A 23866-nucleotide genomic window follows, 5' to 3' on the forward strand; every position below is an offset into this window, starting at 1 on the left:
TTTTTTTTAATTTTGAATATATTGCTGCACCTTAAAATACTCGTCTTTAATTGTTCTATTTTTTGAGATATTACAAAAAATTGTTCATAAATGCAAGAATGGTGTTCAACAATACAACTTCTGTTTTCAGTTTCTTCTTCTTTTAATAATTATATTTTCCTACATTTCGGTCCATACTGCCCAAGCTCTCCAGTAAAAGTGACAGAGTAGTCAATCGCTAATGCTGTAGCACTTATGGGGACTATTTTTTAAAGCAGCGAATCTGACATTTAACACATTCCCCTGGGGAAAAACTTTAAGGTCCAATTGTTTCAATAGCATTTTTTGTTCCCATGGTTTCAATGTTTTTTCTTAAAAAAAATGGTTACTGTAACTGTTTCAGTATTTTTAATATTGAAGTTTGCTCCAATTGTTTGCTCTTCTGCTGGACAGCTTGAGGTGTATGTAGAAACAAAACAAGAAATTCATGTATTCATTATTCTCATTACACATTCATCCAGTGTAATCTATACAAACATTATAAATACTCAATACAACCTGCAATCCAGTTACAACCTGGGTCTGACCATCCCACAGAGAACTGGAAAGAAATTTCTGGTGGGCCTCCCAAATTTGTTTTTTCAATATCCTCTTGTGGGTCCATTCCTACAAAATGATAATGTACCAGGAAAGTGGATGCTTCTTCACACATGGTGGGCCTAGGTATAAAGTATAAAGAAAAGGTAAAAGTATACAGAAAAGAATAGATTTATGTTTGGGAGGTCCCTCCAGTGCTCAGTGCAGGTCTAAAAGTTCATGCACCTAGTCAGCTGATCTCTTCTAAAGTGGAAAGTCAGCCAATCAGATCACTGATGCCTCTTTTTGGCAGAGACAACTTAGGCCTGCTTTTCAAATGTTATCTGCCTTTAAAGTGTTGCATTAAGGGCTGTGAACTCATCTCCAACATAGGATTTACAACACTGTGTTGCTAATTAAAAGCAGGTAAGGCATTATTGAGCAAATCTAATTACCAGTTTTACAAGCCATTGAACCTGTATAATTCAAATGTTCTCGGCTCTAAATGAAGGAGCTGGCAACCTTGGTGTCAATATAGGTCTGAAGATTTATAAAGCACTCCTATAAAGCTGTTAAACACAAATGGCAAACTACTAAATAAGACTCCAACCTCCCAGCTGCACTTTTATAAGTGGTACCAAACACTGCATATGGGAATATGGTGATCGGCTGCCACCTAGTGGCCAAACTCTACAATTACATTTATAACAGTTTGTATAGATGAACACAAACTCTAATGAACCACTTTCACTGCAGAGAATGTAGTTTAATTAGTACCTTAGGCAGTCCAGGTATATTTTTTGCCTGATTTCCTGGCAAGGTTTTTTGCCTCTTTAATGCAACTAACAATTTCCATTCCAAAGAGAAGGAATATTGCCTTAGTTCCTAACACTGAGACTATTTCGTGATCAGAAAGGTAATGAAACTAAAAGGATTTTATTGCCTTGTAATTGTATATGAGTTATTGGTGTATGTTTAGGTAGATGATGTTCCAGCCATTTCTACAGAGCATTACAAAACAACAAGTATATTAAATATTTTATTTTCAGTGAGGTTTAATTGCATTTAGAAAAAATGATTCTATATGCAGTTGAGCAAAGAAGGAAATTTGCTTCATTTTGCCATGTTGTAATGATTGTATATGAACAAAGCTTTGTGTACACGTGACCATCACACTTCTATGAGCTTGCTGGACATCATATTGCAATAATATGGAGAAGCTTTTCAAGCTTTCACAAAAAATTGGAGTGTATCTATGGAATTAGGGCCCAGGTTATAAAAGTTCCCCACGATTAGAGAAGATAAAATATTGTGGGAGATTGTGGGTGATCCAGCAATCCTGAAATTGATTTTTTTAATTATTTTCTAATAATTGGCAAATGTTTTCAATCCTGGACCAGATCCATTCAAGGTTTGGTGGACCACCCAGGTTCCCCCATAATAGTCTATCTTCTACAGTCTTAAAGAACGTTAAGAAATCAGGTTCTTTGTGTCCATTCAGCTTAAAGAACAATGATGAGGCCAGGTACTGATGCTAAATTAGAAGACCTAATAGAATAATATTGCATCCCAGAGGTGTTCTGTAGGGTGGGGGCTGGGGGGGATCAGGGCCCCTAATGTTCCACCACACCAAACTTTTCAAACCATGTCTTTATGAACTTGGCTTTGTGTACAGGGGCACAGTCACGCTGTTAGGGCTTCTCCAAACTCTTGCCACAAGATTGAAAATGAAGACTTAGATATCTTAGTATGGTGTAGCTTTCATAGTACTCTTCATTGGAAGCACATTGAATGGGTTTTGCACATACTTTTGGCTACATACTGTTGGTCATTTTATTTATCCAGTGAGAACAAGCTTTCAGGATCTGTAGTTACTTCCAGTAGCAAAGTGTTTAGCAAATTGCAGTTTGCTAGTGTTTGCAGGAGTGTGACTGGGGGTTCCATTTTCTTATTCTCTGTTGGATGTGCTCTCATTGGTTTTAGTGGATCATTTGTGACTTGTCCTCAACCTTATACAGTATAGTTCTACTATACAGAGAGGAGACGATTTCCCTGGCTATTTTATTAACAATAGCCACTGCACAGTTCTTCTGAGTAATGTAAGGGAACCTAGCATTGCAGGAGAGGAGCAAGGAGAATATGACAATGGGCAGTATGGAGAGACGTAAGGAATGTTTGAGGATGAGGATATGGAGGGTATAATGATGGGCAATATGTGTTGGAGAGAAGTGAGGAGGGTATGATGATGGGCAGTATGGAGAGGAGAAGAGTAAGGGATGTATGATAATGAGGTTATATAGAATTAGAGTATGGAGGGTATTATGATGGGCAATATGTGTAGGAGAGAAGTGAGGGTATGGTGTCCCTATTGTCCTAATACAAATGAGGGCAGCACGGACACTCTCTGCATGAAGTTTGCAGGTTCTCCTTTTATTTGTGTGGGTTTCCTCCCACAATTTAAAAACATGCAGTTAGATTAGTTAGCTTCCCCCAAAATTGTCTTTAGCCTGTGTTAATGACATATGACTATGGTAGGTACTTTAGATTGTGAGACCCTTTGAAGGACAGCTAGTGACAAGACTATAGACTTTGTATAGAGCTGCATAATATGTTGGTGTTATATAAATAATCATTAGTAATAATATTAATACAAATTAATCAGAACACAAAAGCTTCTTAAAGCCTACTGGAAATGCTTGCTTAATGCACCTCAAAACATGTTGCACATGCCTACCTACACAAGACCTTTACAAATGCCAGAGACTACTTACAATACAAATTAAAGAGACTGATCACAGACTGCAGAACTATGCCGAAAAGGCCAACGATCTGCTTACTGGTAAAGTACTTACTTTTCCTGCAGGGTGCATTTATCCAGCAGAGCTGTAATCCTCATTCTGCAATGCACATCATTCTCCGAACATAAACTGGCAATGCCTAGGAAAGTATGACACATAATTGTTTCTGCAACCTTCTATCTTTAATGTAGAAGTGGTGATATTAGATGCAGCATTTGTGCAGAAAGCAGCATATAAAGGATAGACACAGTTTGAACCAGCATCCTTGTTCTGTTCAGATAATTCCTACCAATGTGATCCAACTTCTCATCATAAAAATGCCAACATTGAATAATGAAATTTTATATAGATACTGCAAAATAAACTAAACATGCAGTTTAAACACAATTTTCCACAATACAAAGTCAATCAGTAGGGTAAACCAGCCAAATAAAACTGGGGGAACCATTAATACCACCGACTTGCTGCACAAAAAAAAAAAAAAAAGATTTTCCAAACATGTGATGCATATAAAATAGGTTTTCTTTTATAGGAAGGGGTAACCTTCAACTGGTTACAATGAATATATTTGATATGAACATTGATTGACCACATGGACTATAGGAAATACTATTTTACCATTCACATCCATACGCCTGTTGAAGTCTATACGTGTTCTCCCTTTATCAGATTTGTAAAGCTTTAATCCAATTGTAGATCCCAGGCTGCACATGGCTAAAGGTTTAGGTCCTTGTGATCCATATGGTTTCCTGGGGATAATTGGGTTTTGTAGTCATTTTCTTTAAAGTCTTTTAAGACTGAAAACAATATCTGTCAATTTTGGTATTGTCTAATGAATTCAGAAATTAAGTGATCAGATTGCCAAAATATAAAAAACAGCTAAGTGCCAGCAACATGGGCAATTCAAATATAGCTTATGATGAAAGTAATGCAAAAGCAAAGTTGTGCATCACTATAAACCTTTACCATTTATCTAAACCAAACCTTTTCATGTAGTCTCCTAAACCTAATTCCCCTAACCCAGTGTTCAACCCTGGCATTTTTTTAGGATGGGTGAAAAGAAGTTGTAGGTGGGTGGCAGTCCGTGTATTGTGAATCTGTATTGCTGTTGGCAATTTACATTTATGAGTTTTGAATAAACTACCAATATCCAGTTTTATGGCAGGTTTTCTTTAGGCTATGTTAAATACTAAAAGCACTGTTACAACTACCTGAACTGCAGAATACATAATACATCTTTTGTTAGTATATGTTCTTCTATGGAACAAAGTGGAAACTACAGCTTCTGTATTTCAAGTATTGAAGGTGGTTTCTACTTTAAGGTACTATCTATGGCCTTCACCCAGCTTCAGGATCAGATATGAGGTTACTCATATCTGCTCCTGAAGCCCCGTTAAAGCTGAACTCATCCAATCCTGGGATTAAACAGCACTGACACAGCTCTTGGGGGGGGGGGGGGGTGGTGGACTGGATTCTTCTCCGGTTCGCTTTCATTTTTACTTACTGGCCACCTCCTCTCCTCACCCTGTGATTGGAAAATGAAAGGAGAAGCAGCAAACTAATGAGTTAATCTTTTTTATGCTCCACCCTCCTATTTTCATGTTCCTTGCAGTGCAACACACATGATTGGCTCCTTTTGCTGCTTTTCCCTGCCCTGCTGTTGTAGAGAGATTGCAATGGCTGTTACATTGTCAAATGAAAGTATGAATGCAAAGCTGCATTTTTGTGCCTTTCGTATCTTTTGGGAATTGTTCTATAAAAATTCTGCATATACATGTATATCCCACCCAACGTCCCACAGTGCAGTTCTTGGTATCTGAGGGACTTTTCACAAGGGACCTAATCAGAGGGGATCTATTTCAGGGGATCTATCCCAGGGGACCTAACACAGGGGACCTAACACAGGGGACCTTTCACAAGGCATCTAACACAGGGACCCTATCACAGGTACCTAACACAAGGAACCATATATAAGGACCCCATCAGAAGGGATCTATCACAAGAGACCTAATCACAGGGGACCTATCACAGGGGATCTATCACAAAGGACCTAACACAGGGGGCCTACTACAGGGGATCTGAGACAGGGACCCTATCACAGGTACCTAACACAAGGAACCCATCACAAGGGATCTATCACAAGAGACCTAATCACAGGGGACATATCACAGGGGATCTATCACAAGGGATCTAACACAGGAGATCTAACACAGGGACCCTATCACATGTACCTAACACAAGGAACCAGATAAAAGGAACCCATCACAAGGGACCTATCACAAGAGACCTAATCACAGGGGACCTATCACAGGGATCTATCACAAAGGACCTAACACAGGGGGCCTACTACAAGGGATCTGAGACAGGGACCCTAACACAGGTACCTAACACAAGGAACCAATCATAAGGACCATAACGGATCGATCACAAGGACTCCATCACAAGGAACTCATCATTTGACCTTGTTTATGCAGAACTGAGGGCATACTCATACAAGTGTCATTATTTGAATAGAATATTTGGGGGATGGCTGGTATTGTGGCAAGGTAACAGCAGACCTCTTATAGAACCTGTTGCAGAACTTCACTCTTACTTGTTAATACAGAATCCTTTGGAGTGCACTAAATATTCATTGAGGTTCAGCAGACAAGCTAAAAACAGCATTCACAGAGTTTTTGACTAAAGGATAATTAGTTCCAGAGATGACAGCTATCAAATTATAAACAATGTACGCTTCTCTTTGCTGGCACTTAATCTTAAAATTGCTGAAAAAGTGTCACCATTTCCAACACCTTTCACCATGGAAACCCCCAAAAATTGCATTTTACATCTGTGAATACTTTAGATGTACTTTGTACCTAATTTTCAATATATAAAATATATTTGAAATGACATATTCTATGCTAACATGATTACTATTTTTTATCCAATTATCATGTGAACAGAGCTCTGTGAGTAAAGTGGACCTAGAATTATAAATATTTTATTATGCCATATATTTTTTCACATTAAGTGAATGTAGGCTAGTAATGTTACCTGTGACAGAAATCAATATAATCCCCTTGATTGTGCCATCACCTTTTTATCAAAGGGATGGTTGCATCTTTGTTCCAATGTCATCCAGGGTCACCATCTTTTTAACTTGACAGAAATACTGGCTCGGAGATAACACTATCCTTTAAATCCTCCTGTCTTTTGCATTTCATGATTGTGTGTACAAATGTGTGATTAAGCCCCATACAGTTGTCAGATAATTGTCACTGAAAATGATGTTTCGTAAACGAGTGCTGTACATACTCAAAGCACCATTTTAGGGGGAGGACGAATAGTCGGAACCCTGCTGTGCCCTTCTCCATAGGAATGCACAATGACCGTTCCTGAACAGTTGTTAATCCACCACGGCTGATTAATAAAGAATTTAGCGGTGACCACTGTACAAATTTCGGATTTTCGCTCTAGATTAGCATATATGTTTGCCTCAGGCAACAATCATTTTACTTATATGTAGCATTATAGGTAGCATTAGGATTAATCCTGCTGTCATTTTTACCCTGATTTATTGAAGCTCTCCAAGGCTGGAGAGGATACACTTTCATCAGCGAACCTAGGTGATCCAGCAAACCTGGAATGGTTTTACTAAAGTCATTTACTATTTGCTAGCAAATATTTTGAATCCCTGGGTGATCCAGCAAACCTTGAATGGATCTGGTCCAGGATTAAAAACATTTGCTAACAAATGGCATATGACTTTAGGAAATCCATTCCAGGTTTGTTGGATCACTCATCTTCACTGATGAAAGTGTATCCTCTCCAGCCTTGGAAAGCTTTAATAAGTAGGCACATTTAGAACATGCTAAGGGTTCATCTGCTGCTCATTTACTGCAGAATGTTAGTGAAGTGGGTTGTGGACACTTATTACTTATTTGCAGTAGAAAAAATGAGGTTGGATACTTGTCTGGGGTGTAGTATAAAAATTGGAAAACTGGCTAAACATAAATACAAATATTCATGTGTATAATGTGCAGATTATGTATTATGTTAGGTAAGAAAAATGAAGAATGCAACAATTGTATATTATAGACATAAAATGTTCTGGAGACCAATATGTAGTTTATTCTTTTAGCACTATGACTGCAGCGTTGTATTTCCATTATATATGCTAAATATCTGCTCTGGTAATATCATTCCCAGTATCACAATTCCATATACCCCTTGCAGAAATGATAGCAGAAAAATTAGAAGGGCAATGTGTTCCTTGAAGTACTGCCATATGTAAGAACAATTAGGATCTGGTGCTGTGAAAGACAAATTACCTTCCATTAATTGCAGTTCCCATCAGCTCCTTGTTTGGCATCATTGTCTCATACTGGGGAGGGGTTTCATTTAGGAGATTTATGAATAGCACACTACAATTTTTTCCACCTAAAATGCAATCACTTTCCAGTGATTTAATGAGCTTTCCTAGTGCATGTCCTGTGATTGATGCTGTGTGCTTGTAAAGTGCTTTATAGCAATGTGGCATGGCTATTCTTTGTACAATCCAAGAACACGAACTAGGCCAGTAATAATAAAGCTGCACTCTGAGGGCAATACATGTCATTTGAATATATCCCTTAATATCTAGATAATTCTGCTTTGTGTGTATTAAATTCCTGTGCACCCCTAGACATTACCTTATTAAAGTATCAGTGATTTCAGCATTGTGCCGCACACAGTGAGCCTGATTTATTAAAGCGCTTCAAGAATGGAAAGGATTGAGTATCACTGGAGTACCTGGGAGATCAAGCAAATAAACTCAATATTGCTATTAGTTGAAATGTCTTCAATTCTGAACTAGATACATTCCAGGTTTGCTAGATCACACAGATTCTTCTTTAAAAGTCTATGTTCTCGAGTCATGGGAAGCTTTGAATAATGTGGCTCAGCCTGTGCAGAGAGCTGTGGGAGAGACCCACTTCAGCCCGCCTTCAGAAAACATAAGAAAGGGGCAAATAAAGACCAGTCACCCTGAAAAAACCCAGAAAGCAGAAGTGACTGGAGGCTCCTGCAGTGAAGTTTTACACTGGATTACTGCACAGATCTGGAAGACATAAACAAAGCACACCAAGATTCAAGTATGGCCATGTTTAGACCGGAGGTGAGGTTACAGCGTGGGTACCACTTCCCTAGGTGCCAAGCCTGGAGCCGAGTGGGAACACTTTCTTCCCCCAAGGTCTGAATCCCCTATGAATACACATTGCTCCTATCTGGACAATATTTACTTATCATAGAGTTTAGCAATATTGCAGGCCTTGAAGTCCCCAACAACTAAGCCCAGTCCTATAAAGTTGTCCACAATGCAGCAGATGCAGCAGAGATGAGTAAATCTCAGGACCAAGTTTAGTGAAATACAAACCATTTGACAGGACAATCAGCTCTCATATACTGTAAATATTTTGTTTTGTTTTTTGCTTGCACATGTCAGCAGAGCTTCACCTCATTCACTAAGCTAAGTGAAAAATCCCTTGCAAGGAAATAATTAACTTAGCTAAATGAACAGCCTATAACCTTTTGTATATTAACCCCAAAGAGCAGTTAGTCTGAATGCAGATATGTTGGTTATACTGTACAATACATTTAATTCGAAATAGCTGCTATATCTCAGCTCATCCATAATTCTTTTTGAATGTTGTAGGAATGTTTGCTATCTCTTGTCTAATTAGCGCTCCAAGTGTACTTAAAGCAGTCTGCAAATACGGTCTTTATTTCAAGTCTCTCTTGTTTAGGGTTTAGTCCCTGTGTGACAATTTCCTCATCCTGTGAAAAAAATGATGAAAACTATTGTTTGTTTTTTCGTTAGCAACATTTGCCGATAACATATGGTCTGGGAATGCTCGGCAAATACGAAGCTTTTAATAGTAAACAGGAGTGTCGGTTCAAAGGCAGATGCTGTCATGCAGTGCATAGAGCATTTCCTTCACGCTCTGCAAAGAGTATCTATCACTTCCCTGACATTTTCTATGCCTGAAAAAAAAAGAAATGAAAATAAATTAGAGATGAGAAAAATGATCTTAATATAGTCTCCGAACTCTACTTGTTTTCCAAAAAAAGAAATAGCTTTCTTTAGTGGCAGATGAATCTAATGAGCTGATATAGATTGACATTACTGGATTTGAAGAAGAGTTACAGGGTATGCCCCACATTCCCTCTGTTCTAGTAAAATTTCAAGTTCCTAAAGTTGAACTAAACCCTGTTTATACTCCCCCAGTGTTCTCCCCAGCCCCTTTTAGCTGGGTTCACCACCCCAAACTTTTCCTGCTGTTTTTGGGTGGTTACTAAAGACTTGGGTCACAATTCAGGGGCTGCCACCCACCTACAATTTATTCCCAACCATATTTATTGGCTGGGCTAAAATGATGTTCTTTCAGTCACTCTCGGGAAGCTGGGAGGTGCTGAGTATAAGAATGATAATTGTAAAAGGCCCAGCCTTGATCGCAAATTGTTAAAGTGGAGCTTTAGTTCATCTTTAACGCTAAACTTTAGACTTACAGCTAACATGAAATGAAATACATGTTTATGCATTTTTACCTGCCAAAGGATTTCTACTTTTGTCTGCTCATTTATGAAATTTGCACAGCCCAGACAGACAGCACATCAAATCTGGAGACCTGATATTTCCCCTTTTTTAATATTTTATATTACTGTAAGTCAAACAAGAGGGTCTACCCACCCCCAGATCGTAATTGGACAGTGAATGCGAAACAATAGCTTGATCTATTGTGCTTGTATAGGTGGGCATTTCCACATAAGCCCATAATTCTAGTTGTATCTTCTTGAAACTAAACTTCAAGCAAACCGCATACATGAATATATGTATATATGCAGTGAAAGACAGCAGCTTGAGGAGCTTATCTCTCTATCATTCTACTTTTTTTCCTTTTAGCATGTTTCATGTTAGAAATTTTAAAATCTGAACTCTGCTCCAATCAAAAGCTCTGCTCAAATTTGAAAGCCATATTGATTGTAGCAGTGTTCAGTATGTCATGCGAACGGCAGCAAAGACTGTAAGACTGACTTATTTGTTGACAGCACAGGGATTTTAAACCCTTGTTGCTGCACTTAGGTGATAAAGTAAAGAGATCAAAATTTATATATACGGTGCTTTTTGTGTAAGGAAAAAGGTGCCGGAACTCACATCTTGTTAATTTCTAAATATTATATAATTATATATAATATTATAGTATTATATATAAATATATAATAATATTATTATTATATATTTTATATATTTATTATATAGTTATATATTTAGTTCTTAACATAAATTTAATTTATTTTATTTAAGGCAAATATTCATAGTAAATTCCAATGTTTTGTCTAATTCTCGTCCGACAAATCTTCTCAACTCCTTTCCTTGCTGTTAGTATCTATGGCCGAATGTTGTCCTCTGAGTAACCATAAATCAACGTACTTTGAACGATCGAAAAGTCTTAGAGGTGATCCAACATATTTGATGAACAAAAGTGCTGAAATTGTCCTAGTCTTCAAGGAAGCTTTTGTTGGAGTGGCAATTAAATTAATCTGCGAAAACACGATGACACTTCGCAAGTACTTAGGCTGCTCAGCCACTGTCTAGTATTGAAGCACACATGCACAGCCTGTATTCAATTTCACTGGCAGCTGTTCCCCTTCACGGACTTTTACGGACATTGAAAATCCGTCGAAAAGAGGTGCCAGAACAACGTCTCGGTACATTCAATGAGAAAAAAGCCCTGTGTGTGTATATATATATATATACACACGCATATTGCATGTGCAGCCTGGCTGCATCACAGTATTACATTGAGTGTTCAGTGGTGCTTGTTCACAAATGTGCAGCTATGGTAGCGCAAGCTAGTGACAATGTGTTGTTTTGTTGAGGCAACCATTTCAGAATTGGCTGCTTAACATATGGCAGTGCAGAAATAAATATACATTCACTTTTTTTAACACAGCATACCACAATGCATGGTAGTGGATTACTGTGTGTTGTGGTGCACTTGCTGACAAGGTGCTTCAGCAAGGTGCATTGTGCTGCCGTCATTTGTCTGTTACTTGGTACACTGTTACAGGGTCACGGACAGCTTTTTTGGTTCAATATTTCTTCCCTGTCCTGGCCCATCTATCACGTTATTCTATAGGGTTCTTTTCTTGTTCATCCCACCCTTGAGCTTTGAACAAATTCCAGCATTTATTTCACACAGAAGAGGCTGAATATGCCGCTACCTGCACGCTTGGGGCATCCTCGTTTGTTGTAAAGTTCACAGCTGTCGTCCCGGGCAAAATGCAGCTGTCTACACTGATCTGCTCCTGATGAAATGCATTTGCTGGCAGGCACCAGCTGTTGAACTCTATCCAGCGGATCAGACTTTGTGCCTTTCCTAAAACGATATACTCTAGAGTAGAACAAAATCCCCTGTATCCTGGGCTCTTAATTTCACAATTTAAATGATGCTCAGTTACATACATGTTACATGTATTTATAAGATCTGCCAATCACACTGATCCCTGGGCAGTAGAGAAGTATAGAAGAAGAGCAGATAAAGGTTACACTTACAGGGCTATTCCTATACTGAACAGATACCATTACACCTTCATACAAACAGAAAATGTTACAATATGAGCACCATGGGACCTTTTCAGACAGTAATGCCAACCATCAAGGTTCCTTTTACTCCTTAAATTTCATATTGGTTGGTCCAGTAAAGTTGTTTATTGGATCCATGACTTCTTTTTTTTTTTTAATGGCCAAAATGGTAAAGTGTTTTTTTTAAAAAAAAAAACAAAAATGGCTTTGGCTTTTTTTTTGGTTTGGCATCTTCAGCCTAATTGATTTGCCAGCATGGGAGGACATAACTCCCATTCATGTGTTTAGGAGTTAATTCATCTTGGCACCAAGGCATGCTGGGATTGTACATTGAGTTGTACATGTGTAGATCAGTGTTCATTCTTAAGAAGTAAGCAAATAGGCAGGTTATTATTAATATTATTTTTAAACAGTATTTATATAGCGCCAATATTATGCAGCACTGTACATTAAAGAGGGGTTGCAAATGACAGACAGATACGGACAGCGACGCAGGAGGATGAGAGGACCCTGCCCTGAAGAGCTTACAATCTAGAAGGTTAGGAGTACCTATTGTAGAAGACTCATCGGAGTCTGATTTGTTAAAACTCTTCAAGACAGGAGAAGATAGAATATCTTAGAAGGACCTGTGTGATTCAGCAAACCAGCAAAGTATTTCATAAAAATAATTTCCTATTAGTTAGCAAATGTTTTTAAACCTGGATGAGATCCATTCCAGGTTTGCTGAAACACCCAGGTTCACTTATGATAGTTTTTTTTTTCAGTCTTGGAGAGCTTTAATAAATCAGGTCCATGGTGTCTGCAATACAATCTATTTTTCTTGTGCTTTAGGCTACCTCCTATGTATTTAAGTGAGTAAGGTAAACAATATAGCAGCTTATTTGATTATGGGAAGAATTCTGCTCGAGCCTGGAGCTTTTTAGAAAGTATTTAAAGCTTTAAATAAACCTATGATTGCCAATGTATGGTGTAGGGGAGTATGTGACTCACTTCCCTTTCTCAAATGTACTTGGTGATTATCCACTGAATGGCAGTACTGTCTTCGTCCCAGGGGCCAAATGGAGTGCAGAGTACATAACAAGAAGGTGAGTATTGGCAGCTGCAAAACAGCTTCACTTTAAAAGTTAGTGGACAGTCATAGGATGAGCAGGACATAAAGAAAGTCTTATGTTTGCCTCAAAATGCTTGGGTGTAGGCCTTTTTATGGCCCAAATAGGCTTGGATTGCTTGTCTCCTGTGCAAATATTGGTGAGCAGCCTTTTGTTATTTGTTCAAGATAGCTACTTTGTTAGGTTTAATATCTCCTTTGCTGATTTTCAGATTTTTCAGTCACTATACAAAAAACTTTGAATACTGGAAACACTAGTTACTAGAAATTGGTAATAAAGTACCAGAGTTGTGCTACTGCTGATCTGCAACATCTTGCACCTACAAGATCTTAGCACCAAACTACCATCCCAGACATCTGTCTCACATTAACTAGAGAGACAATTAACACATTTCTTGTCACTGAGTTGTAGCACATTTTTGTGCTACATTGTCATTTTTGATTTAACCCATTGTCTGATGTGCTTAGCTTACAGTTGCATGTTGACTACTGTTTGTTTGTCTTTTTTTGCAGCTGGGGGACACAAGGGGACTTTAGCACCACACACGCGCTGCCTGCCGTCAAAGTCAAGCTTTTTACAGAGAGCACTGGAGTGCTGGCATTGGAGGATAAGGAACTTGGGCGGGTAAGAAATGTATCATCGTAACACCCAAGTATCTAAGATTTATACATTTTAGTATAAAAATATTTACGCAAAAAACACTTAACACACTCCTCTTCTATTTTTATCAGTTTTACCTAGCAATATAGGCAACCTAACAACACTGAACAAGTGAACAATAGTGATTCTAGAGATTTGATTTAAAAGCCTTGTGAACATCAGCACCCAGAGCACTGGTAATATTAAGTTGGCCCAATTAACTGCTGAATATTGGCCCTCTTGCTAGATACAGGCCTTGTCTTGGGAACATGGAAACCAGTGGTAGTATGAAGCTTGCTAGACATTCCTGAAGTCATCAGAAACCCCTGCAACATGTATAGTTGCATGTGGGAGGGAGAAACAAAGGTTTAAGCCAACAACAATAGTTAACATGTAAGGAGTTTTTTTTTCCTGCTGAGAAAGGTACATAACACAGTTTTGCTATAGGGCCATGCTGCTTTCAGAGCTTACCTGCTCCCTATCCCCCAACATTCAGTTGCTTCATCATTATAATAGGTCACCTTTTTAGCCAAAAGGCATGCAAGTTAGAATTGAGGGGTGGACCAGCACTGTGACTACCGGGAAGTGACTGAACTTTGTTGGTTTATACCAGATCCCATCAAGCCATTGGGATATATATATATATATATATATATATAAAATATATAATTTATAGATACATATAAATATATACAATTTATACCTGTTTTACACTTTGCATTGCTGCCTTTTGTCACCTTCTTGTGAAAGGAGAGCAACCCATAAAATTTGTTTGTGGGCCACAAACAATTTTAGACTTTTCTCATTTATTGGAAATGAGGTTCATTATTAGCACTTGCACAGATGAGCCAGTATTTCTCATTAGTGTGACCATCAAATCATTATATACTTAGTTTTCACAACTGGTCTCATGAGTTGGTAGAGCAGAGATGCCCAACTGTAGTCTTTGAGGGCCAAGATCCACTCACATTTTTAGTATTTCTCTAATAACCTGCAGTAAATGTAATAAGGCATGGTTTACAAAGTGTCAGAAGATGTTGGCGTGAGTGTGGCCCTAAAGGACTGAAGTTGCCTCTGAAGGACAATCGAATGTTTCTAGCACAATCCTGCAGACGTATATTTATCATGTTTATATAACACAAAACTTTACAGAATCCATTGTCATGTCACTATCCCTCAGGGAAGTTCATAACCTAATGTCCCTGACAGGCAAACCTCTCAGTGTGTTTTTGTATGTGGGAGAAACCCTTCAGAAACTCAAGGAGAACATACAGAGAGAACCCTTCACACACAAAAGGAAAACTCAGTGCAGACAGTTTCCCAACCAAGAATAAAACTGGATCATTTCACCTTTTAGGATCATAAAAGAGAAGTTGAGAGTTTGAATTAGAGTCCAATCGTGCAGCAATCATATGAGCTGTCTACATTGTATTCTGAGCTCTGGACCGGAGCACTACAGGGCAAAAGTTTCTATCCTCAAGGCCATTTATATATGAAAGGCATGCAAATTTTTTGAATATTGCCTGTAAACTTGTCTACTCTTTATAATTCACATATGCTGAAAGATTGACTGTTTTCTTGCTTCTTTGCATTTTTTAGGTTGTCCTACACCCAACACCCAACAGTCCCAAACAGTCAGAGTGGCACAAAATGACAGTGTCTAAAAACTGCCCAGATCACGATCTTAAAATAAAGTTAGCAGTCCGAATGGATAAACCACAAAACATGAAGCATTGTGGGTAAGTATTGGAATTACTCAGTACATCCGCTCTCATTTGTTTGTCAGTTTAGTATATAGCTGTCTGTACATTTCTTTGTTTTCTGCTCTGCAGTTGTTGTCCCATGCAGGTGAGATTTGTTGCTTTGCTTGTAGGATTGTTCAAATTACTCCTATATAGGGTACCAATTCTTTCAGGATTCAGAGTTTTCTGGTATTACTGATGCCTAAAGCCATTCTTTTTGTGTTTCTCCTGCATATCCATGAGCTTGGAGAGCTGCTGCTAATCAAAGAATGATGACATGTTATCTCCAATGAATTACCAACGGCTAAATATCCCAGGCCACAAATAACCTTTTTAGGCTTTCTACACACATTTACGTGTACTCTGCACACACACCCCCTCCCCCCCGATGTTGTTCATCAATCCACGGAGCCATTTGTGCACCAGGATATCACTGATTTGGTATGACTGCTGCAAGATCCTATGGAGAAGAGCCCAGCAGGGTGCTGCTTAATCATCCTTCTCTCCCCCCCTCCATAGTACAGCACTCGTTTGTTCATCTGGAAATAGTCATGAAAGATCGTCAGAAATCTGACGTCTATCTGACGTATGTTCAAGGCTTTAGAATGTCTTATTCCGCTAGACAAAGAAGGACATATATGGTAGATATGAATGTTAGCGGACAGAGACAGTCCTATGACTAAACAGAAGGAAAGTGTGTAGGTATAGCACACACCTCCGGAAAGAGAGAGGGCAGGGAAAGATTCATTGTATTTGAAGATGTGACTAGACTAAGTATATTTGGGGTATTATCTCTCGGAATTAATGAATAACAATATTTTTAGAATATGTTGCCTCCAGTACTGCTTATATAATGTAAAGTATACTGGCTCCAACATAATGGGGCTGATTTAATAAAGCTTCCCCAGGCTGGAGAAGATAGACTATCATGAGATAAACTAGGTGACAGCATTTGCTATTAGATGGCAAATTTTTTCATTTCCTGATCAGATCCATTTTTATTTTTTTGTGGATCACCCAGGTTCTTCCATAAAAGTCAATATTCTCCAAACTTGGATAGCTTTTATAAATAAGGACCATTGTAAGAGTATTTAATCCTAAGGAATAATAGCCTAAAAACTTTCTAAAAACAAAATCCTCTGTGTTTGTGCAAATAGCAGGCGCTGAACAGTAGAAATTAATCTCAAGCTTACAGGGTCAAACTTTATAAAACAAGTTTACTTTAAAACTTATTTCACACCTTTGGGTTTTCTTTGTGGTATATTTGAGATATACTGCACCTAGTTACTATGTACCCATATGTTTCTCCATCTTACTGAAATCCCCAAAAAGAATAAACAAACAAGACTGTAACCAAAGAAGAAATAATTTCTTACTCCCTAGAACACTGCCTGGATATGAGATCTGTTGCAGCCTTACTACCATGGCTTTCAAGACTTTGGTGCCCCCACTGACCAGGTTGGTCAGGTATGAGAAAATGCAAAATCCCTTTTTAAGACTTAGCTGTGTGTTTATATTACAACAAATAATATTGCTAAACATCATATCATGCCACGGCACATTTCATGTAAAGGGTGTTCGGCTAATTTTGTACAGTGTTCCCATTTTAGTTATAGCAAAGCCTGCAGAAAAGTCATCCCTCAGCCCAGCTCAGTTCATTCTATTCTGCTCTGCAAGATCAATTATCAGACGTGAAATGGACCAGTCTGTAGGCATCTCTCTAGGAACAATGGGCATCATGTATCCGTAACAGATGAGACTCTGTCCTCATGTCCTTCATAGGAAATTATATTATTAAATCAATCGAACTATTTCCAGACAAACATAACGGAGCATCCTCATGGAAAACAAAATTGATTTGTCGCCTAATCTCCACAGACCAATCGCTTTAAATGTATCTAATTTCTGGTATCATATTCTGTTTCTTTTTAAACTAGATTATAAAATGATATACATAGATTGTCTGTTTTCAGAAGCCTGACTATATTCATATATTTAGTGTAATATATATAGCGTTGTGGTACGTGAAGGGTAGATGTGTTTCTTTGCATTGGGCCCGATTTATCAAAGCTCTCCAAGACTGGAGAGGATAAACTATCATGAGTGAATTTGGGTGATTCAGCAATCCTGGAATAAATCTGGTCCATAATTGAAAACATTTGCCAAATTTTAGCAAATGATTTTTAGAAATCCAAGCCAGGTTTGCTGGATCACCCAGGTTCAGCCATGATAGGCTATCTTTTCCAGTCTTGGAGAGCTTTAGTAAATCAGGCCCATTGCATGTGTGTCATGCTACCTGAAAATTTATGGCAATGCAGTGCAGCGAACATATTCCTTGCATTGTCATACATACAAACTACTGCAACAAATTAAATGAACAGTTTAGGTGTCCTTCCACTACATGGTTTTTGTGAATCTAAACCAGCCTTTTTTTACTAGAGGGAAAACCTTGAAATAGCTTTCAGGTCTTCAGGGCAACCCCTCCTATAATTACTAAATCAACAGACCACAGTATATTAGTGTGGTGGTCAGTAGGAAGAATCCCTCTTACATTCCTGGCCATTAGGAAGAATGTCATCCTTACAGATAGCCAAAAAAATAACCGGTGTCGCTTAAACTGACCCGAAAGGAACAAACTGCTCATTGCTCAAGGAACCCCTAGCAACCTCTGGAGGATCCCTAGTTGGAAAACACTGCCTTTAAGAATATTGTACAACGATCAGATCGTATGTGACCAGTTTTAGTCTTTACAATTCTGAAAACATGCAAGCCCACTGTTGCATAGGCATTGTAACAAGTCATTGATGTGGTACTGCAGCCTGCAGTACAAAGACGTAAAACTCATGGAATGGCTCCACCCAACATCTGTTTATTAGTAGTAATGTTTTAACCAAAGGTGAAAAAAGCTAATTACTTTTTTTCCTGCCCTGCTATGCTCTGTATAAAATCTCTGTTGGGCTTATTACAGGTAATCATCAGACACCTTCCGGCAATTAATTTGCACTTGTTAATGTGTTATTTCTCAATTGTTCCCTAGGTATTTATGGGCAATCGGTAAAAACGTGTGGAAGAGATGGAAAAAACGCTTTTTTGTCTTGGTCCAGGTAACATAGGCTTTATTTTAGTATTAGCTATTTAAAAAAAAGTGTTGTTAAAATTCACAGCAGATATGTTACATAAATATAAATAAATATATATATTGTTAGGCTGATACACCAATGGACTGTTAAAATATATGAAGCAAACACAAATACAATTTTGATGTTTCCTGTAAAAGGGTATGACATAGGTAGCACTTATATACTATTGACGTGTTCAAGAACTGTAACCCTCTATAGATACAGAAATTCTGTATTCAACAGACAAGAATTGTTAAAGTGTTGCTAGGAATTAGTTGAGAATTACACTGTTTGCCATTTTTACAATAGAACTACATGTCACAGAATGTCCTCAGTTTATATGGAGTGTACAGTAACCATGCCTCCACACATGAATTGAAATATCTAATCCTCCATAAAGGGGGAAACAGGGATACAATAGGTGACAACCTTAAAATGGAACTACATTAAAAACGTTAAAAAAAAACTGTGAGCAAGTTGATTATTGCAGAGGGGCAGAAGATGTATTTTCAACTGCTTTTTTGCAATCTTTTCCCTGGGTACCAGAAATGAATGAATTAGTTACATCATTCCAGCCTAAGCAATCAAGATGGCTAAAAATTCTGAGCCTGGACAAGGACTGGGTAAAGTTGACGGTGCCCCAAGTGAGGACAGGAAATTTAAAACAATGTGATTGTGCCGGTAACTTTAATTCACTGCACATCATCTGTCCCTTATGTAATAAAGGACCCTCCTGCTTGCATTTTTTTTTATTTTAACAATAGGGTATCGGGGAGTTAGAGACATTTTAGTTGGTGCAAACACAAACAATAAATATTCCTATTTGCTCCAATTTGGTTATAAATATATACCACTCCAAGGGTGGGTTTGTTTAGACCTGCTTTATGCTTCACTGCTGCCCAATTCATTCTTATGAAGCTGGCACCTGAAGAAGTTACGAGTAGCCTCCCCCCAGAGGCAGCAGTCCCCTGGCAGGGTGGAAACGCTAAATGCACAACAGCTTCATGTTTTTTTAGATATGTGTGATTAGTGCAAACATATCTATGGATTTAGATATTTTGTCAGCATATAATTTTCTATGCTTTGTGTACAAGGAGGGGGTTATGAGATAAGAAGGTGGGAGAGGATGAGAGGAGGGCTGTGTTCTCTGTAATGCATCAGATATGAAGTTAGCAGGGATGACACCTTATGCAAAGAACAGCGGTCCCCAACCTGTGGTCTGGTCCGCAGACCACTGGTGGTTCACAAAATTTTGGTGGTCTGTGGCTCTGGCTGGTGCACCCTCCAGTGGGGTCAAAAGAAGGACCCCGCTTGGGGGGGGCACACTGGCCACAGCCACGAACCATGCCCCCCGTATGCATCGCAGGCTCAGGGCAGTTGGCGGGTTGTGTCTCGAGATCAGGCTTAGACCTGCGATGGGAGGTGGGCGGGTTCCGGCATTATGACTTCACTCTGGGGACATTTCTTCCCCTTTAAGTAATACACGGCTCCCCGCACATGCGCAGTCAGGAGTACATAAATTTAGTGGTCCGTGAGCTCCAAAGGGTTGGAGGCCACTGGCATAGAATACAAAGCTGACGCTATTACTCTCAGGCTGGTTTCAGGAAGCTGTTATGAAGCTAGAAGACAAGACTTAAATATCGGGTGTCTCCCAAGTTTGATAAATATCTGGCTTCGTCTGACATCTGCCAGCTCTGCACTTTGAGAAGCTGGCTAGCAATAACTACTATTTTTTATTTTAGTATATTTTCCTTTGTAGGTTATTTGAGAGCCCCACTCATTGAGTCCTTTGCCTTGACACAGAATATGAAACAATTTGATGTGTACAATGTCCTCTTGCACCATATATGATATGAAGACATTTGCTCTTAGCCATTGGGCGTGTAAATAAATGTGTAAGGCTCTAGTAGGGAACATAAAAAGGAGGCCCAGACTTTGATCCAGTGCGGAGGGTATTGGCCGTCTGTATCCTCCCAGTGGTGGTGACTGTAAAAAAGAGCAGATTCAAGTGTTTTCACCCAGAATGAAATGCCTGCCACCAAACAACAATGCAGATGTAGATACATCAGATGAAGTAAAAATAACGCTTCTCTTTTTGTATCACTGACCTCGCTAACATAAATCATTCAATCTGCCAGCATTTCTGACATTTGGCTGTCATGAGGAGGCCTTGCTATGACAGGCAGGGCCTAGAGCCCACTTTTGCTGATGCTGCCAGCTTTCTAGTGCCAAAAATATAACCGTTTGTTTTTATGCGCCGCTGTGGGTGTGGGGGTCACTTTGAGACACCTGAGTTCCACCAGAGCCCCTTGCCATTGGCGGCTTCTGCCTGGGTCCATTGTATCCATACATCTGGAATGGTCAATCTTAGAGGGGCCCTTAAAGCACTCTGCTTCTCTCCATAAGGTCACATGCTACCATGGCACATAAAAAATAGAAAATCGAATGAAATGTGTTAAGGACAGACATTTATTTGATGTTACAACTCATAAAAAGTGTTCTCTGAGATGTGACAGCACAGCATTATATCAGCCCAAAGACAAATTGTTTTATTTAAACATTTACTCGTGACAGTTTGCATTTAAAGTGACTCCAAGGGTGCAACTTACAAACTGATCGGTTCTAAATATTCACCTTGGCATCCATCTTGTGCAGTTGGTTTGGCCAAACATTTCTAGCCAGCTTAATCCTTTAATTTTAAGTCTGTAGAAATTCAAGCTGGTAAGTCACCAAGCACAATGAACAATCGTTTCAAAGGAAGAGGATGAATGGCATAAAGTCTTATGAATTAGAGTGGCTTTTGTAAAATGAATCAAGGTCAAAGAATGAATACCTAAGCATACCAAAGAATGAATACCTGAGTGTACCGTTTTTCCTGCTTGATAAGAACCCCTTTCAATTTCTGCATGATGCAGCTTAAACCCAATTGGCCTGATTTATAAAAGCTGTGCAAGATGGGAGGAGATAGACTATCATGGGTGAACCTGGGTGAACCAGTTTGATAATATTCTGCAAATGTTTCCAGTCCTAGGCCAGATCCATTCCAGGTTTGCTGGATCACCAAAGTTTACCCATGATAGTCTATCTTCTCCAGTTTTAGAGTTTTAGACCCAATTTGTAAAGACTTTTATATGCCATGAATGGACCAGGCAAGATCAGAGTAGCCTCAGGGAATATGGCGAGTAATATTTTAAGCCTCCTATGTGTGGCAACAGAAATTAAATGATTAGCTGTTGCATTAACTGGGCTTACTTGTTGCTAAGGTGTAATATTGGGCAGCAGTTCATCACAACCAATTAGAAACTGTTATTTGTTCATATGACTTCTCTTTGAACTAATTTGGCCCTTTTTTGACCCATAATCTGATTAAAACTGTTGCACATTTCCATACTAGCATATCATAATATCCAAGATTAAAGACCTCTAGCTCAAAGCATATACCAATCCACAATGTTCTTTGCAGAGTGCAGACAGGGATCCTATATGTGAATTTTTGGGTTATGCTGTAAATTTCCTTAATGGTCCAGTGTGGTGTCAACAACATTATGTGACTGTAGGAAGCTGAGGAAGCTGTAGAAAAATGAGTGCTGACCCATTGTGGGCACTTTAAAGTAAAACTCCACAGCAATCCTTTCTACAGCCAGCTTTGTACATCAAGGTTTTGAGCAAAGTACAGTGTGTAATCCTAGCTGCCACTACTTTAAGATAATCAGGACGGATTCTTAAGGGCCATTTACACCGTGCTGGGGTGTGGAACACAAGGAGCTTTGCTGTGAACTGTTCTGCACAGTGCTACTACACTTCATTCATTTTAAATGAGCCGCCAATCTAGAAAACAATATTCATTTTATTTTTAATCAGCAAGCTGCACAATATTCAAATGCTTTGTATTTGTCTTGGTTGTGTTTTTGCTCACTTGGTTTTTCATTGGATCTCTAACTCTGAATCTACAGGGAATGTATGAGACTTCTGCTCTCTCCACGCAGTGGCCCTTCTCTAAATCGGGGAACAGGCTTTTCTGCAAAAGGCTGCAGCTGCTTATAAAGGAAGACAAACTATAAAATGTTGCATGCCTTTTAACCGATTTTAACTAAAAGTTAGGTCTAGTTTTTATGTTTTGATGAATTCGTTTTGTAAGTTGCATCACCATAACATCTGTAGTTGTACTCGGTGAACCCTAAATTATCATTTGATCGAAGAAACATTCAGAGTACAATGATATGTAGTAATCCAAAGCACCAATCAAAGACTGAAAGGCTTAAAGAGATTCTATAGTTTGCTCTTTGTGACAATGTAACGCGTTCTCTTGGTAGCCAGTCCCCTCCACTGCTGCTGCTTATCCTCTCCATACCTCCTATTGCCCATTCACCCATCATCAATCAGAACAAAATCTTTTCATATTCAAAGTCAGTTTGAATCAGGGCAATTACAGAGCTAAAGACATTTTCTCCGGGCCCCGCATGGGAGCTCTTAGATCGGGTGATTGGTCACTTTGGGCCACAGGGAGATGGTCATATTCTGTCACCCCTGCATGTAAGGGGTCATTTACAGGTCTCCATTAGGAGGTATGGGGTAACAGAACATTGCAGAGAAAGTAAAGGTCACAGATGAGGTGGGCTGTCAAACATATTTGCTTATTTACCCCTTTATACCTATTTAATAGATATTATACTCAGTTTTAAAATGTTCTACCAGAAATACCTAAATGATTGTAGTTGATTTTAGTAATTATATATACTATATAAAGCAACACATTGGAAATTTTGTGAGTTGATACATACACATCACTAATGTGACATCTGAGCGCTGCATAAACTATATTACACATACTGTACATCCTAATACACTTTGTCATGAATTCTACTTGTTTTGTAGTAACATATTTGTCCAGCAGATGGCAGCAGCAACACACTGATTTTGTAATTGTTCTTTCCTAGCAGAAGCTGATCAGTCTGATGTAATAAGAATCAGAATTTCCATTTGTAACATATCGAACCCTATTTTTTATCAAATCTTTTGCTTGTCTTGAATAGCACAATTCCAATATAACAAATGCAATGATTTAAAAATTACATGAGCCACACAATATTTAAAATTTAGATTTCAGGAACTCTATTGCTAGAAAAACCTTATTTATGATTTCAAGTCAAATAAAAAAAGTAATTTGTACATATTTTGATTTATTTATTCAACAAATAATTGCTATGCATATAGAAAAGATTTTACACATATGACAACAAATGTAGTCTGCCTATCCTCTACTTCCAGTGTCAAAGTTTTGTGTCCCTGGATTGTAATT

The 23866-nt window shown here is 38.6% G+C and overlaps 1 protein-coding gene across 29 annotated transcripts in view; it reads left to right on the forward strand.

The window, feature by feature from the left end:
* The window catches only part of CADPS (calcium dependent secretion activator), a 286962-nt gene that overhangs the window by 126340 nt on the left and 136756 nt on the right, over window positions 1–23866 (forward strand). For all 29 annotated transcript variants that reach the window (XM_072420831.1, XM_072420822.1, XM_072420834.1 and 26 more), the window contains exons 7-9: window positions 13580–13691; window positions 15306–15445; window positions 18486–18552. In XM_072420831.1, coding sequence (XP_072276932.1) covers window positions 13580–13691; window positions 15306–15445; window positions 18486–18552 — 319 coding nt within the window. The remainder of the gene's footprint in view (window positions 1–13579; window positions 13692–15305; window positions 15446–18485; window positions 18553–23866) is intronic.

This window comes from Pyxicephalus adspersus, chromosome 8 (assembly GCF_032062135.1).
Source record: "Pyxicephalus adspersus chromosome 8, UCB_Pads_2.0, whole genome shotgun sequence".
NCBI classification, from domain to species: Eukaryota; Metazoa; Chordata; class Amphibia; order Anura; family Pyxicephalidae; genus Pyxicephalus; species Pyxicephalus adspersus.